Consider the following 16170-nt stretch of genomic DNA (forward strand, 5'->3'; position numbering starts at 1 on the left):
CAGCACCCACCCTTAAAGAATTTATTCCCTCATAAGGAAGCTATAAGGGCTTTCCTTCCGTGAAATTTGAGGTCATTCCAAAATATTTTGCAGACTGTGGAAGGAAAGTGTCTGACTCTCAATTATTTAACAAACATGGATACCATTAAAATATTTGACTTCTTAAAAAAAAAAAGAATGAAGACTGTTAAAACGATAGGGGGTTTGAAGAATTTATATTTATTTGAAGTACTTGTAGTTCTAGATGGTAAGGCCAGAGAATATCTGTCTTTATATTTGGTAATCCAGGTATAATGGATATACTGTTAGATCCTATCCAATGCTATGCTGATTCTTTAAAACACTATTTCTTTTTGAGCTATCTATAACACTATATATGTTTAAAATATTTTCCTAAATTGTCAAAAAAATAAGTATTATTATGAAGTAGTTCTTTATAATGTATACTAGTGGTTCTCAAAGTGTGGCCCACAGACCCAGGACTCCCCAAAACCCTCTTAGGGGATCTACAAGGTCAAAACTATTTTCATAATAAAACTAAGACATTATCTGCCCTTTTTTTGGTATGCGTTGACATGTATACATATTACACAAAAGAAATAGTGCATAAAATTGCCGAGGCCTTTGCATGAATCAAGGCAGTGACATCAAACTATACTATTGGACTCTTATTTTTCAACAACATGCACTCATAGACCAAAAAAAAAAAAAACCTCATTTCACTTAAAATTGTCCTTGATGAACCAATTAAAATTATTACTGTTATTAATTCTTTACCTTCCATCACACATCTCTGGAACATTCTGCATGACTCAGTGGGAAGAATTCACAAAGCACCTCTATTCCATATTGAAGTACAATGATTATCTCAAGGAAAAACCCCTGCACAGTTATTTGAGTTGGGAGCTGAATTAGCTGTTTCTTCATGGAACACCATTTTTATTTGAAATAACAACTGAACAGCTAGCTACGATTATTCAGATTTAGGTTTTCGACAGACATTTTCTCAAAAATGAACAAAGTGAGCCTATCACTTCAAGGAAAACAACGGATAGCATTTATTGCCAATAACAAAGTTCAAGCTTTCAAACAAAAATTAAAATTTTGGAAAACTTGTATCTGCCCGTGAGAACTACACTCATTCCCAAATTTAAAGAATTTTCTGATGAGATTAATGGTGATATTAACAGTTGTTACTTTTCTGATAGTGTGTAATGAAATGTGTCAGCAAAAACTATGTAACATACTGAACCAATATTTTCCAGATGACCACTGCATCATATTTTTAAATTATGCCTGAGTAAAAGACTCAAAGTGCAAGAAAGAACAATAGATTTTAATGTAGCAGGGTAAAATTTTATTACATTGGACAATATACAGTGTTGAAAATGAATTTGATTTAAAATTTATAACTTCATTGATATGATTCATAAAGTTTATTGATAAGGTTTCAGGTTTCACATTGCAACTAACCTTTAAGAAACTACCATTCATGGAGTTTTGGTATAATATTAAAGAATAACATCCATAATTATCTGAAAAAGCTATTATGACACTTCTTCTTTGTCCAACTATATAACCTTGTGAGTCAGATTCTCTTCATATACACAACATATTGCAGCATATTGAATATAGAAGCAAACATGAGAATACAGATGTCTGTTAAGCCAGACATCAAAGAGATTGGAAAAATTTAACAGTGCCACTCTTCTCACTTTTTTTGGAGGGGAGAGGAGAATATAGTATTTTTCATGAAAAATATGTTACTGTGCTGGAGTTGGAAAATCAGCATTTTGCTGCCATCATAATAAAGGCTGTTTCAGGCAAGAATCATCACTGATGCTAAATCTAGGGGGAAATTTTTATAAAGAGCAAGATGTTTTCATGGTCTTAAAACATCTTCCCACATACTTGTTAGTTATAAAGGAAAATTAAAAAGATAATGATTTAGCAAAGAAATTCAACAGCACCTTGACCTGTGATCCAAGTTATCATCACTTTTGAGGAGCAGGTGGACAATGTGTATCTCCAGATGTGACAGCCTAGAAGGATAATGTTCTAGCTGAGAACACATAGCTGAGAACACATGTTGTAGCTGCAAACACATAGCCTCAATCAAATCATGAGTAAACATTTGGCAAAACCAAGATGAGAAATATTCTCTTTAAAAAATAGACATGATGGTATTCTTCAAAAATGTCAGGTCATAAAAGGCAAAGGGAAACTGTGGAAATATTCCAGATTAAAGGAGCTAAAGAGAAATGAAAACTAAATGCTGTATCTGACCCTAGACTGGATCCTGCATTAAAAGGAGAAAAATGCTATAAAGGACATCATTGGGTTAAATTGAGAAAATTGTAGTGTGGATGGTAAATTATTTTCTTAATGTTAAATTTGCTGAAGTTGATAACTGTACTATGATTGTAAGAGAATATCACAATTCTTAGTAATACACACTGAAATTTTAGGGGTAAAGGACCTTGATGTTTATAACTTACCTTCAACTGGTTCATTAAAAATTATTTTGGATATAAATATAAACGTATTTATATATACACATGTGTCAATTAGATAAACATATGTATACATATACACAAACATACAGGGAGTGAGAGAGAGTGTAAATAATGTAAAAAATGGGTAAAATGTTAATAATGTGTCTGAATAAACAGTACACAGGTGTTTCTTGTAATACGCTTTTTTAAAATTAATTTTTATTTGAGTGTAGTTGCTTTACAATGTTGTGTTAGTTTCTACTGTACAGCAAAATGAATCAGTTATATATATATATATATATATATATCCCCTCTTTTATGGATTTCCTTCCCATTTAGGTCACAACAGTACATTAAGTAGAGTTCCCTGTGCTATACAGTATGTTCTCATTAGTTACCTATTTTATACATAGTATCATAATGTATATGTGAAAAAAATAATAATGTATATGTGTCAATCCCAATCTCCCAATTCCCCCCCACCTTGGTATCCATAAATTTGTTCTCTACATCTGTGTCTCTATTTCTGCTTTGCAAATAAGATCACCTATACCATTTTTCTAGATTCCACATATATGCGTTAATAGATGATGTTTGTTTTTCTCTTTCTGACTTAACTTCACTGTGTATGACACTCTCTACACTCTGTATGACACTCTCTAGGTACATCCACATCTCTACAAATGACTCAATTTCATTCCTTTTTATGGCTGAGTAATATTCCATTGCATATATGTGCCACATCTTCTTTATCCATTCCTCTGTTGATGGACATTTAGTTTGCTTCCATGTCCTGGCTATTGTAAATAGTGCTGCAATGAATATTGTGGTGCATGTTGTACTATTCTTATTCTTTAAATTTTCTGTAAGTTTCAGTTATTTCCAAATAAAAGTTTAAAGTTAAATGCAGTCACTTATGTTAATGTAATGGTTCATTATTATTTTTAAGTGAATTTATGAATATATGTTTAAAGTTTGCCTCAATTTTATTTCTAATAAAGTAAAGTAAACATTAATAGATCTAATCCACATAAACAAAAGCTTCGGGGGTGTCCTTGATAATTTTTAAGAGTGTTAAGGGATTCTGAGACCACAGAGTTTGAGGACCATTGGCATAAACTGTGTGGGTGGTTAAGTAGGTGCCTCCCTCATTCTCTTAAGGCTGTTTTATGACACTAGTTAATGAGAGCAGATTTGGTAGATGCCACTTATGAATATTATAATCTTAACCTCTCTCTGCCTTAGTTTTTGCACTTGTAAAGTAGGGATAATAATATTGCCTATCTTAGAGGGCTATTGTAAGGTTTAAATCATTTCCTCTATGTAAAGGCTTTCAATAAGAACCACACTCTACAGTACTGTTCTTATTGGCAACATATATTTCTGTGGTGTTCTTGCCTCTCTCTGCCATTTATTTTGTGTTTTGGCTAGTGATTTTGGTTATAATTATGTGCGTGTGAACTACTACAAAGAAACCAAGAAGAGTATCAGATGGTTTTTTAAATGTAACTTTACAGTAGTCTGTGCCCCTTTAAGGAAATGGTTAGGGAAACAGAGCAGGGTGGAGATGAGCAAGCAGTTTGGTGTTTGGGGAGTTCTTGGTATATGGAAAAGCATCATACGTCTAGGAAGTTGTATTGAAAATTGTGGGAAGAGTAATTGATAGAAAATATGACTGGACAGGGAACACTTTGTTGTTAGGGATTAACCGTATTTAGCACTGGTTCCATTGGCATTCCACTTGCCAGATAGGTATCCTTTGCTTAAATGTGTATGTCTATATTGGCATATTTAAGTTGTTGTAACAGTATATACCTAGGGTAGGGATAAGAAAGAATACTATTGTTTTATGCCATTTTTACTGTTTTCCCCAGCAAAAGTCTAAATCCAGCTCTGTTTTATACCTCATTCTATCAAGCTTCAAGCCAATAAAAAATAATTATACTGTTGAACTATCATGTTCACCTAATTCCAGATTCAAATGATGACTTAAAAAAAAAAAGAAACCAAAGGATAAGTAAATGTGAAGGCTTTATGTCATTTTGATATACTGTTTATTGTCATTTAATCTCTTTTGCTAAATGCTGTGATTTATTTTTCTATTTTTTTCATAGATCATCAGAAACTGGAAAGGGAAGCTAGAATCTGCCGTCTTTTGAAGCACCCCAATATTGGTAAGGAAATATTTTCAGTATATTTTAAATATTAACTAAAATTTTGCATCATGTAATTTTACCATAATTTAAAAAATATTAATTTAATAAACTAGAATATTTGCAATTAACAAATAGGTTCCTAACTTTTGATCTTGTTACATTTGTTTCTTCAAATTTTTTAAAAGTTTTTCAAAAGATAACAGTTCTTTCATACAAACACTTTAAAAATAATATAAGCTATTACTAGTTGAATAGTGGTTTTATGTATCTTTAAGGATTGTTCAGCTGCTGCTACTGAAGTGCAGAGGGACAGAACTTAGGCCATTATATTAGTCGCCTAAGTTACTTTTCACCTATCCTGTAAAATGTTTACCTCATAATCATTGATACTATTCAAGAAACTAGTAAAATTGTTTTAGAATATTATCCCTCATGAATATAATAGCATGATAATGTTCAAAACTGAAAAATATTGATGAATCTAAAAAAAATGCAAGAAAGAAACAAAGGAAAGAAGAAGCTATATTCTGTGACAATAGTTTTATTTTTGAAAAATGTTACCGTCCCACCTCTGTCAGTTCTACTGTCAGCCGAAGTATTTCTGACATGCAAGGTGTGAGAGAGGGAGTAATCATGCAGTAGAATTAGCAAAATCATTCACTGAGAAGGTTTATATTTCTCTATTTTTATGTATAGGGCCATTCAGTGTCTATTCTTTCCTTGAAGATTTTAGTATCCTGAATTTTGTGGGTTACTTAAATAGACACTAACAAGTAAATCAGATGCATTAACAAACTAGCAGCTGTCTAATAAGAGCCTTCTGGTTTAGAGAGAAAACAAAACAACCTCTGAAATGTAAATAAACCTTTTTATAAGTATTTTACCCTGATAAAAGTCTATGGCATTTCTTGGTTGGCTGTATTATTTTCCTAGGGCTGCCATAACAAAGTACCACGCACTGGGTAGATTAAACAGAGAAATGTATTTTCTCATAATTCTGGAAACAAGAAGTCTGAGGTCAAGGTGTAAGGAGGGTTGGTTTCTTCTGAGACCTCTCTCCTTGTCTAGTAGGTGGCCACCTTCTCCTTGTGCTTTTACATGGTCTCCCTTCTGTATGATGTCTCTTTTTAAATTTCTTCTTCGTGTAAGGGCACTAATCATATTGGATTAGGGTCCATCCTAATGACCTCATTTTAACTTAACTATTCTTTTAAAGACCCTAGCTCCAAATATAGTCCCATGCTGAGGTACTGGGAGTTACGATTTCAACATGAATTTTAGAGGGACACAATTCAGCCCATAATATTGGCTAAAGAGAAATTATACAATAATGACCCACTATAGTTCAAAGAGTGCTTTCCTTGCTCAGGTTTAAGATAAAGTGCAATCTTAGTTTACTGAACTTGTTATTCTTATGAAGGAGAGTTTTTTTTTGCTTGTTTGTTTTGTTTTTAATCAGGATCCTTCTATGAAACTCAATTTTTTTAAATAAATTTATTTTATTTATTTTTGGCTGCATTGGGTCTTCGTTGCTGTGTGCGGGCTTTCTCTAGTTGTGGCGAGTGGGGGCTACTCTTTGTTGTAGTGTGCAGGCTTCTCACTTTGGTGGCTTCTCTTGTTGTGGAGCATGGGCTCTAGGTGTGTGGGCTTCAATAGTTGTGTCTTGTGGGCTCTAGAGCGCAGGCTCAGTAATTGTGGTGCACAGGCTTAGTTGCTCTGCAACATGGGGGTTCTTCCCGGACCAGGGCTCGAACCCATGTCCCCTGCACTGGCAGGCGGATTCTTAACCACTGCACCACCAGGGAAGCCCTGACAAGACAAATTTTAAAAGCTATTCTTTAAATTGTAGAAAAAGAATCAGGACAGGACATTTATGGGATGATGGATTCTAAGATCAGATAAACCCTCAGGTGGGCATGTGTATTTTAAACAACCTATGCTCATAACTTATTTTAATATAGTCTATTCAGAAATACCAATTTAGAGTTTGGAGATAACTTTTGGAAGTGCAATTTAGAGTTCAATTTTAACACATATTTCTAGCATTTTATAATTCTTGCTGTGGTTTAGTTTGATAGAAAAATTGTCACTTTAGGTAAGGTAGTGCTATATTCTCATTATTTTTAAGTTTGAAAATAGGAATTTATTTTCTTTAAAAAATGCTCCAAAGGTAGAAGCGTTTGCTCTTGAATTTGATTTATAGTGCATCTGCTTAATAAAAACAACCGCATCTCTGAGGAACTTGCCATGGAGTGATTACTGTGTCAGGTTACTGTTTGATATGTTAATTTTGTTGATTGTTTAGTTTAAAAGGCTAATGGACAGTGTTGAAGGAAAGGAAATAGATATATACAGTAATATGACTTGAATTCTTCTGTTAAAATATCTTTTCACATTTTGTATTTCAGTGGTCATTTACAATATGTTGTCTATGAAATGACAGAAAAATTATTTGGTAGGATTTTGTTCACACTATTGAAGTTCAGTAGTTCACTGTTCAAAGATTACTTTCAATTTTCAATAACAGGTATATTGTGTAAGAGTTTTAACCAAAGGCTTAGAATAAGAAGAAAAATTTCTGTAGCCTACAAAATTACTCTCCAAAGAAGATGGCAGTAATTTTTGTGAATCCATTATTTTGATGTATAGGAAATCTTGTCTTTCATTCATTCTGTTCAGAAAATGAATAATTGTACTTACAAATATTTAATTGGAATCTTACATTATGTAAACAGTTCCCCTGTAGAGATATTCACAATTATAATTCCCTTGAGTATCAGTGGTTTTGAATATTCAGATGAATTTGGGTTGGATTACTTGTAAAAAAAAAAAAAAAGAACAGTGCTTTAATTGTTAATCTGTTTTGTATTAAGAGCAAAACTCTTACTTTAAAATCAAAGTGGTGAAACAGTATTTTATATTTTGATTAGCTCTGAAAATAACTTTAAAAAAATTATTAAAAGATACTGATTTAATTTCTTCCTATCCATTATTTTTTCTTCTAATTTCTTAATCATTACATGAGTTTTTTACATCATTTGATTTTAGAATTAAAAGTTATAGCAGTCTGGATACACATAAAATGAAACAAGATGAGCAAAATAAAATATATATGATTTGTGATTTCCAATGATTAGCATTAAGCACTGATTGAGTTGAACAGTGTTAACTGTTGCAGTTAAAATACTGAAAGACTACAGAGATGAATGAGACATAGTCCTTAACCACAAGGAGTTTACAGTTTAGGACGGCAGATTGTGATGTATGAAACTAAAATACAAGGTGGTTACATACTATAATGAAACTCTTACTGAGTGCCATGAGAGCACTAAGGAATAAACTAAGAAGTTTAACTGAAATATGTTGGGTAATGAACAGAATTTTGCCATAAAGGAGTATGGATTGGACTCGATAGCATTATGGAAAAAACATCAAAAGGAAAGATCAGATATAAACGTCTTTGTCACACTTGAAGAATGATAGAAAGTCTGGAGTGATTGGAGTATAATTTTTGTGTTGGCCTTCAAGTTTGATTGGGAGTAATAGTGGAGAGTCTTGACTTTCTGTATCAAGGCATTTTATTGCTAATCTGTAGAAATAGGAAATTATTAAAGCTTAATTTAGTTGACACACATGATTATATCAGTTTCCCCGAAAGACACATTTGGTAATAATAAGCATAATTGTTCAGAGTCAGGAGAAACTCGTGTTGAAAAAGCATTTAAAAGTCTTTTGAATTAATTTATGTATAAGACATGATGAGTTCATAAACTATGGTAATGGGAGCAGAGAAGGCAGAAAGGGCAAAGATACCAGAGACATTTTGAAGGTAGAATCAGACCATCTTGGGCAGCAGTTATATTGTGGTGAGTGGGATAGAAGGAGGTTCCTCTGAGGTGTCTGTTTTGAGTGACTAGAGAAATATTGATTCCTTTAAGAATAGAGAAAACAGGAAAAGAAAGTTGGAAGAAATTAGAAATTTAGTTGAATATGAGAACACGAACTTTTTTTAAAAGATTGGAAAATATCTCTTTTGGGGGACCATGGACAAAAAAAAAAAAAATAGAAATAGCAAACAACACCGCCTAAAACCCTGATCATTCACTTTTTGCCAGAACTTGTAAGTCTCTAACCACTTGGGCATTCCTCTTCAGGATGGAAGTGGTTGGCAGTGATTATGATCATCCCTCCTAGACCAGTACTTGACTGCAGCTAGACTCTTGGTTTTGGGTCCTTGTTTATATAGAGGAAGTCTAGATAGTCAGATTCTGCTCAAAGTGTCTTCTGAACAAGCAAGATAGTCTCTGTGCAAACTCCATCACCTAACTGTGGTTTAGCATTTCTAGGGTGTTCTTTTTCCCGTGGTCTCTCAACCAGAGTAAGGCTCACTTCTCACTAGTCTCTCGTGCCTTAGCCAAACATGTATCTTTTCTGACTCAGTACCTTAATTACTTTAATTTACATGTATCTTATCTGACTTATATGTGGGACACGACATAGAACTCTAGAGAATGTGAATACGTATTTTGGAGACACGTCGGGATAGTGAGAGTGGATAAACACATCTAGCAGTATGAGGATTGTGAAGGGTACCAAAGACAAATGATGACAAGTGCCTACGTGTAAAGAGCATGAAACGCCTTTTTTTAAAGAGCTATAATAACAATAGTTTTCTTAGATTATTTTTATTTTCAGTGTACTTTAAGATACATTGTTATATAAAATAGCTAAATTTTTTCTAGATAAATAAAAGGAAACTATATTTTGGGGACAAAATATTTGGAATTGTACAAAAAAGCAATATTGACTTTTTTCACTTTTAACAATAATAGTTCAACTGTGTTGATTTTAGGTAGACTTACATCAACTTTTACTCTTATAAGTACCAAGACTATGTTTTATTAACAGGCTTAATTTTATTGGAGCTATAATGAAGTTTTAATATTGAAGATCAGAAGTTTTCTTCAGCCAATTGCTATTCCCCAATTTCTCACTTAAATTTCTCACTTAAATTTCTCACTGGTAATTCCAATTATATACTTAAATTTATTTGTTAGGAACTTTCCAACAGAAGGACTCTGATGAAACATGGTTTTCAAATGTCGTTCTCATATGTGTAGATTATTCCAGTGACCTTTTCTTTTGCTATTCCATATATAAATCTGCCTTTCAAAATTAAATTACATCTCCTGGTCACTTTTCTAATAATACAGTCATAATATGGACAAGAGAAATAAGATAAGGCCATTTTTCCCCACCCAGAAAGCCAAAGAATCAATGATTTATAATCACTGAATTTCAACCTGGGGTGATTTTGTCACCTTCACTGTCTCTTTCTCCTGGGGCAGTTTAGCAGTGTGCGTTTTGTTGTCACAACTGAGGGTGCCCATCTGGCATCAGTTGAGTGGAGGCCACAGATGCTGCTAAACATCCTACAATGCAAAAGACAGCCCCTCACAATAATGAATTATTTGGTCCAACAAGTTAATAGCACTGAGATTGAAAAACTCTGATTTAAGGTAAGAGTGACAACAATAACAATAAGACAGATAGCCAGCCTTTACTTGCTGGATACATGCAATATCCTTACATTAAAAAAATTAGTCAATGTGTCCCCTAAATGAAGGACAAGTAGGCAAAGACACTTGCATAGAATATCCTGTGAGCAAAAGTTTGTAAAATACTCCCTTTTAACAAAAAAGTAGAAAAATAAAGAACTAGTTTAAATGTCAACCATAATTAAGAAGAAACACAGATTAGAATTTTGTTTTTTTCTAAGTTGTTCAAAAAGGATATTTATATAATGAAACATTTTTCATTTAAAACTAAGGGAAAACTATGTAAGTCAATATTTAAGTAAAGTAGGAGAATACCTCACAAGAATCAGATGGAGGTAAAAAGGAAATCATTCTCCAGTGAAATAATTTTATCGCCATTGTGAATCACTTAGAACAGCGATTCTTACCATTTTTGGATCTTTAGCCTCCTTCAGATAAACTTTTATAGGCTATAGATTCTCTCTCTTCACAAAATTGCATATGGACATCAAATTTTTCATATAGCTTGGAGTATTTACTGAGATCAATAGAGCCTAAATATGGACCTTTGGACCATAGATTTCATATTAAAACAAAATGAAACTTATTTTGAAGAAATATAGTGAAATGACCTCTTACTCTTAAATGTGATTCTCATGTTAGTCTTAATGACCTTGTAGTTCATATAAAAAGATTTGCACAGTTCTCTCCACCTCAACTCTCATCTTAATAAAGCATGCATTTTGAGTTGGGGATGTAGTCTGTGGAAGGGAGAAATACCACCCAGTTCACTTGAGAATTAAACCCTCAGGAACTAAGCTAACCTCACATTTATTTATGCCTATTTGTATCTTTACATTATTAATCTCCCCCCAAAGAATTTGTTAAGAAAATAAGATTTTAGATATGCATCTAGCGAAGAGAATAAACTGCTTTTGAAACAATTTGGAAGTATCTAAAGGGAAGCAGAGAAATTGCACTGTAGGCAGAAGCCAACCTAGCAGAGACTGGTGCTGACATATGCTAATTACAAGCCTTTAAAAATCTGCTCATTAAAACAAGTTTTATTAGGTAACCTTGGCAAACCTGATTCCTTCACGTGCCAAAAGGTAATGAAATTTATTTAAATAAAATAGAATAATTCCACCTTTTAACTAATTTTGACGGGTCTTGTCCCCAATTAATCTGAATCGGTGATGCATTACTATGATGTAACAGTTGCAGACCATCTCCCAATAAAAGGGAAAAACAAATGAAACTCTCTCCTGGGGTCTTCCCATAAACTAGACAGTGTTATTTAACTGTTTATTTTTTGAGACTAAAGAGAATGTTGTTTCATAGTTATTTGTTTTTAATTTGGGAACATTTCAATGTTTTAATAGTGAATGTTAACAAGATTACTCTGGCTGCTGTGCGTCTGACCATGTCTCTTCTCTGCCCAGAAACTGCTCAGTGGCTTTCTAGTTAGAAGACAAGCCCTAGAGTCCTCACGATGGCCTGAGACCCTACACAGGGATCACCAGCCACTTTATCTTCCTGATCTTAGATCAGCTCCACTTCTCTCCCCGATACTTGCTCTGCTCCAGACCCTCTGGGCTCCTTGGGTTCCTCAGCTGTGCCCTGTGTTCCTTCTGAGGGTGCTGCTCCTGCCCCAGCAGTTCTGTAGGCTGCTTCCCTCAGGCATCTCTGCTCAACCATTGCCTCATCCAGAGGCGTCCCCTGCCAGCTCTCATGCCCACAGCACACTCCCTGCCTTCTTTCCTTGCTTTATTTTGTTGTCTAGCACTTACCATGACACTGTATGCTTAGTTGTTTTGATTATTTTCTGCCCACTAGCATATAAAACCCCAGGAAGGCAGGGACTTTGCTTGTTAACTGTTATATCCTTTGTACCTAAAATAGCCTCTGACATAAAGTCTGTGCTCAATAAATAAATGTTGCAGGGATTAAACAATGCATGGGTGGATATATTTTTATTAAGTTAAATTTAGATCATCTGAAGGGGAACACACTTCTATTAATATAAGTAGAAGAAAAACATAAATTTTAATTTATGAAGTAGTGTTTTATTCAAGCACAGGATTCATCTATAGGATTTTGGATTCCTTCTGACTAAAGTGTGTGTCAGTGGCTTAGAGCAAGCCCACACCTAAACAAAGGCTGTAAAACCAGAGAGCAAACTTAAGGTTTCTGTCTGGTTGGGCAGGTCAACACACCATATGGCAGCATACTTCTTTTTACTGTCTGGTCTTCCTGAATAATCCCTTATCCCTTAGTCTGAAATTCCCCATCCTGCAGGAATCTTGACCCATACCCCTCTTGGTGTTGTTTGATATATTTCCCATGCAGCTTCTAGATTCTCAGGCATCCTTGTTGGGAGTGTCAAGGTCTCACTGTTTCTTTTACCTGGCAGACACCTAAAACTGCTAGCTGCTTCCCCATTTTCCTGGGGAGCATTCTAACTATACCCCAGGAAGCAGAACTGTACTATCGATAAAAGTCACCAATTTCTCCCCCTTGCCAGATCACCCACTTATCTGGTTGGTGAGCCTCATTCTTAGACATTTATGGGATAGCTCTTAATTTGACTACTCCACTCTTCAAAGCAAAAGCCTACTTTTCAGATGAAATTGCCAAACTGATGAGTAAAGAAAGAGGGTTGGTTGTCTCTCTCACTCTTGCTTCTTTAATAGGCTTGTCCTGTCCTCAGTGATTCCTTTGAAGGCCTCTGGGAGCCCTGCCCTGCACAAGGATTGGCAAGCTTTTTCTATAAAGCACCCAACAGGAAGTATTTTAGACTTTGCTAGCCATGCCTTCTCTCATCCTAACTATTCAACTTTGCCACTGTAGTTCAAAGTAACCTTAGACCCTTCATAACTGAGTAGGTGTGACTGTGTTCCAATGAAACTTTATTTACAGACACTGAAATCTGTAATTTATTTTCTATATGTCATAAAATATTCTTCTTTTGATTTTTTTACAACCAGTTAAAATTGTTTTTTTTTTTTTAAGCCTGTTCTCAGTTTACAGACCATTCTAAAATAGGTATTGAGCTGGATTTGATCTGTGGGCCATAGTTTGCTAAAGCCCTATGCTAGCGTCTAGGAGCCCTTCCTTTTTGGGTTATTTGGACCTCAGATATCTGCTGGACTCCCTAATGCTTTCTTTCCTGGGCCTGGGAAACAGCTTCATCTTGATTTCCTGGCCACCTTGTATATTCTGAGTCTCAGAGGACAGAAGCTAAAATATCTGGGTGCAGTGATGACCTGTGTGGCTTTCCATTTCTGAATTCCTCTAATTCTGGGAAATAGTTTCATTTCAACTCTGGTTGCTGATTTAGTGCTGTTCCAGATTCTAGGTCTAATGTGCTATGAAAAGCCTTAACCCTGCTTCTCAGTTTCCTTTCAGTCTGGCTATTGATCTTGCTGTTACCTGTGCTCCTAGTTGACCCTTGACTGGATTTCTTGCCCTGCAGTGAGGTTCTAGATAGTTGCTGCTCACAGATTTCCACCTCGTCAGCCAACTACCACACCTAGGTAACCTGTTAATGTTAGGTTTGGTTAAGAGCTTGAGCTGACATCACTCAAAGCTTACCTGTATTCTTTTTTACTTGAAAATTGATCATCTGTTTCAGATTACCTCTGAATTTACACACACAGGTGCTATTTCTAAACAATTTTGACCCCTGACTTTTTCTCATACTTTTAGATTATATATAACCTAGGCCAGTTTTGTCCTCATTTGGCAGCTTTGATGCCCTCTAAGCTGTGAATCTCACAGGATGTTATTTTTTCTGTTTATTCTAATATATTTAAGGTGTTTTTCTTTTTGAATCTAATCTTTCCCCCATCCTTCCCAAAATACTCTTAGTCTACTGGGGGCTGTACCTCTTATAAAATGGCAGGTAGAATGGCCTCAGTTGAGAGCTTGCCTTTCTTAATAACACAAAACCATTCTGATAGTAATGGGTATAATGAACTAATTTTGATATAATAGAGGACAGTTTCTCTGAGAGTACAGAAGAGACCATATTATATTCACCTTCAGTTGCAAAGATCTCATGAGGAAATCCCCTCTATCCTTTGGAACTATTTGCACTTGTAAAGCTGACCTGGATCCCCTTCAGTACTCTGCTAGGTTAATCAAATAGGGCACTGTAATATGAGCACTGATGAGGAGTCTGATGTTTCTCAAAGAGGGAGGGTGATGCCACTCTGAACATGTTGGCCATTCAGGTGTAGGAGAAATTTCCCCTGGTGAGGGAAATAAGCAAACCGCACCTAGGCACAGAGTCATTCCAGCAGGTTATCAAGATGGGCAGTGCAAGCTGCCATCAATGATCAACAATTTTTCTCTGTGTGTCGACAGCTTATCAGAATTCCCTGGCCTCAGAACAACATCAACACAGTTCCCAGACCCTGTCCTACTGCAGGTGATTGATAGAGCTGACATGGTTCCTGGTTTTTGACTTGCTCTTCCTGGGCCCTGGACCCAAGTCTACACACTTGAAGTCTGGGCTTATGAGCCCCGGGCATGAGTTTGCAGATAGCCCTGTTTGTGACCTAAATCTGTGATAAGTGCCTCTGGCCTTGACCTTCCATTTTTCCAACTCTCCACACTGTCCCCTGCTCTGTCTCTCCACACTAAGGCTTTTGTCCGTGCTTGGCTTTTCTATCCTGTTTGCCTCTGATGTCCTGAAAGACAAAATTATTCATTTCCATTGAAACATCACAATTTTTAGCAGATATTTGAATAGATATAAACTGAAGAAATGTAACTAGTCTACTGAGAAAGATTTTCACTTTTGTGAATTTATTTATTTGATATTTTGATTAATTACTAGTCCCTGAGTTACATAACATAGAGATAATTCCTGCTCTGTGTGTATGTGTATGTATATACACAGTTGACCCTTGAACAACTTGGGTTTGAGCTGTGCTGGTCCTCTTATAGATATACTTTTTTCAATAAATATGTACTACAGTACTACACGATCTGAGGTTGCTTGACTGTGCAGATGTGGAACCACAGATATGGAGGGCCAACTGTAAAGTTATACACAAATTTTTGACTGCATGAAGGGTCAGCACCCTTTACCCCTGTTCAAGGGGTCAAGTTCAAGGGTCAACTGTATGTAATTATTATTATTTACATATATATATATATATAATGTTGTTCTTAATTTTAAGTTGTAGTGTGTCTCATTTCACAGATATATTTTCACATTTACCCCTATGTTCATTTTGCAAATCGAGGACTTTAATGATCACCATGGGTGGGTCATTACATAGCCCAGCACAAATTGTATCATGATTTTATTAACTTGCCAATAGCAAATTTACTGCCTTAGTATTTTTCTACTATTATTTGAGACTCTTGATAGCATTTTATTCCTAAAGATAACATTCTTTTAAAAAAGTATCTTGAGAGAGTATGAAAATCATTCATAAAGTGTTTTAATATCACATGATATTCAAATGGTTATATTAGTGACTGTTTGGGTAACTTTAGGATCTGAAAGGCTAGTAGCTCTCTGAGTGAAGAACTGAAGAAATAGGCAGTAGAAAATACATATTCCAATAAGTGATATTTTATTAAACTAATCTTCCATTCTATATCAGCCAATTAAGGTTCTTATGCTGCCATGGGCAGTCCCACCAAAGTCATGATCCTTTTCATCAGAGATCAGGAAGAGGGATCTGGCTTCCAGCTGTATCTGGAGTTAGGAAATCTTCCAGTGCTCTATGGTGAAAGGAAGGTCTCTCTTATCCTCACCAGCTCTGAAAGACAGCTGAGGAAGAGAAACCTATGGATTCACAACCTCTTTATGGAAAAGAAAATAAATCTTTAGGCTGAATGGTGAACATTGTACAAAAGAGAAAGATAAATAGCCTCACTTCCCCTGCCACACCTGACCTGGAGAGATTCTGGGGATTCTGAGGGAAGTTCCCTTCTGAGTCAGTACTTTGTTATCAGTTTGGG

The 16170-nt window shown here is 35.1% G+C and overlaps 1 protein-coding gene across 8 annotated transcripts in view; it reads left to right on the top strand.

Moving 5' to 3' along the window:
• Positions 1 to 16170, top strand: part of CAMK2D (calcium/calmodulin dependent protein kinase II delta) — a gene marked incomplete at its 3' end in the record, with an annotated part of 288766 nt that overhangs the window by 87906 nt on the left and 184690 nt on the right. For all 8 annotated transcript variants that reach the window (XM_082611545.1, XM_082611548.1, XM_082611541.1 and 5 more), the window contains exon 3: positions 4610 to 4669. In XM_082611545.1, the coding sequence (XP_082467671.1) occupies positions 4610 to 4669 (60 nt within the window). The remainder of the gene's footprint in view (positions 1 to 4609; positions 4670 to 16170) is intronic.

The sequence above is a fragment of the Mesoplodon mirus genome (assembly GCF_964341445.2).
Source record: "Mesoplodon mirus genome assembly, chromosome: 2".
In the NCBI taxonomy this organism is placed as follows: domain Eukaryota; kingdom Metazoa; phylum Chordata; class Mammalia; order Artiodactyla; family Ziphiidae; genus Mesoplodon; species Mesoplodon mirus.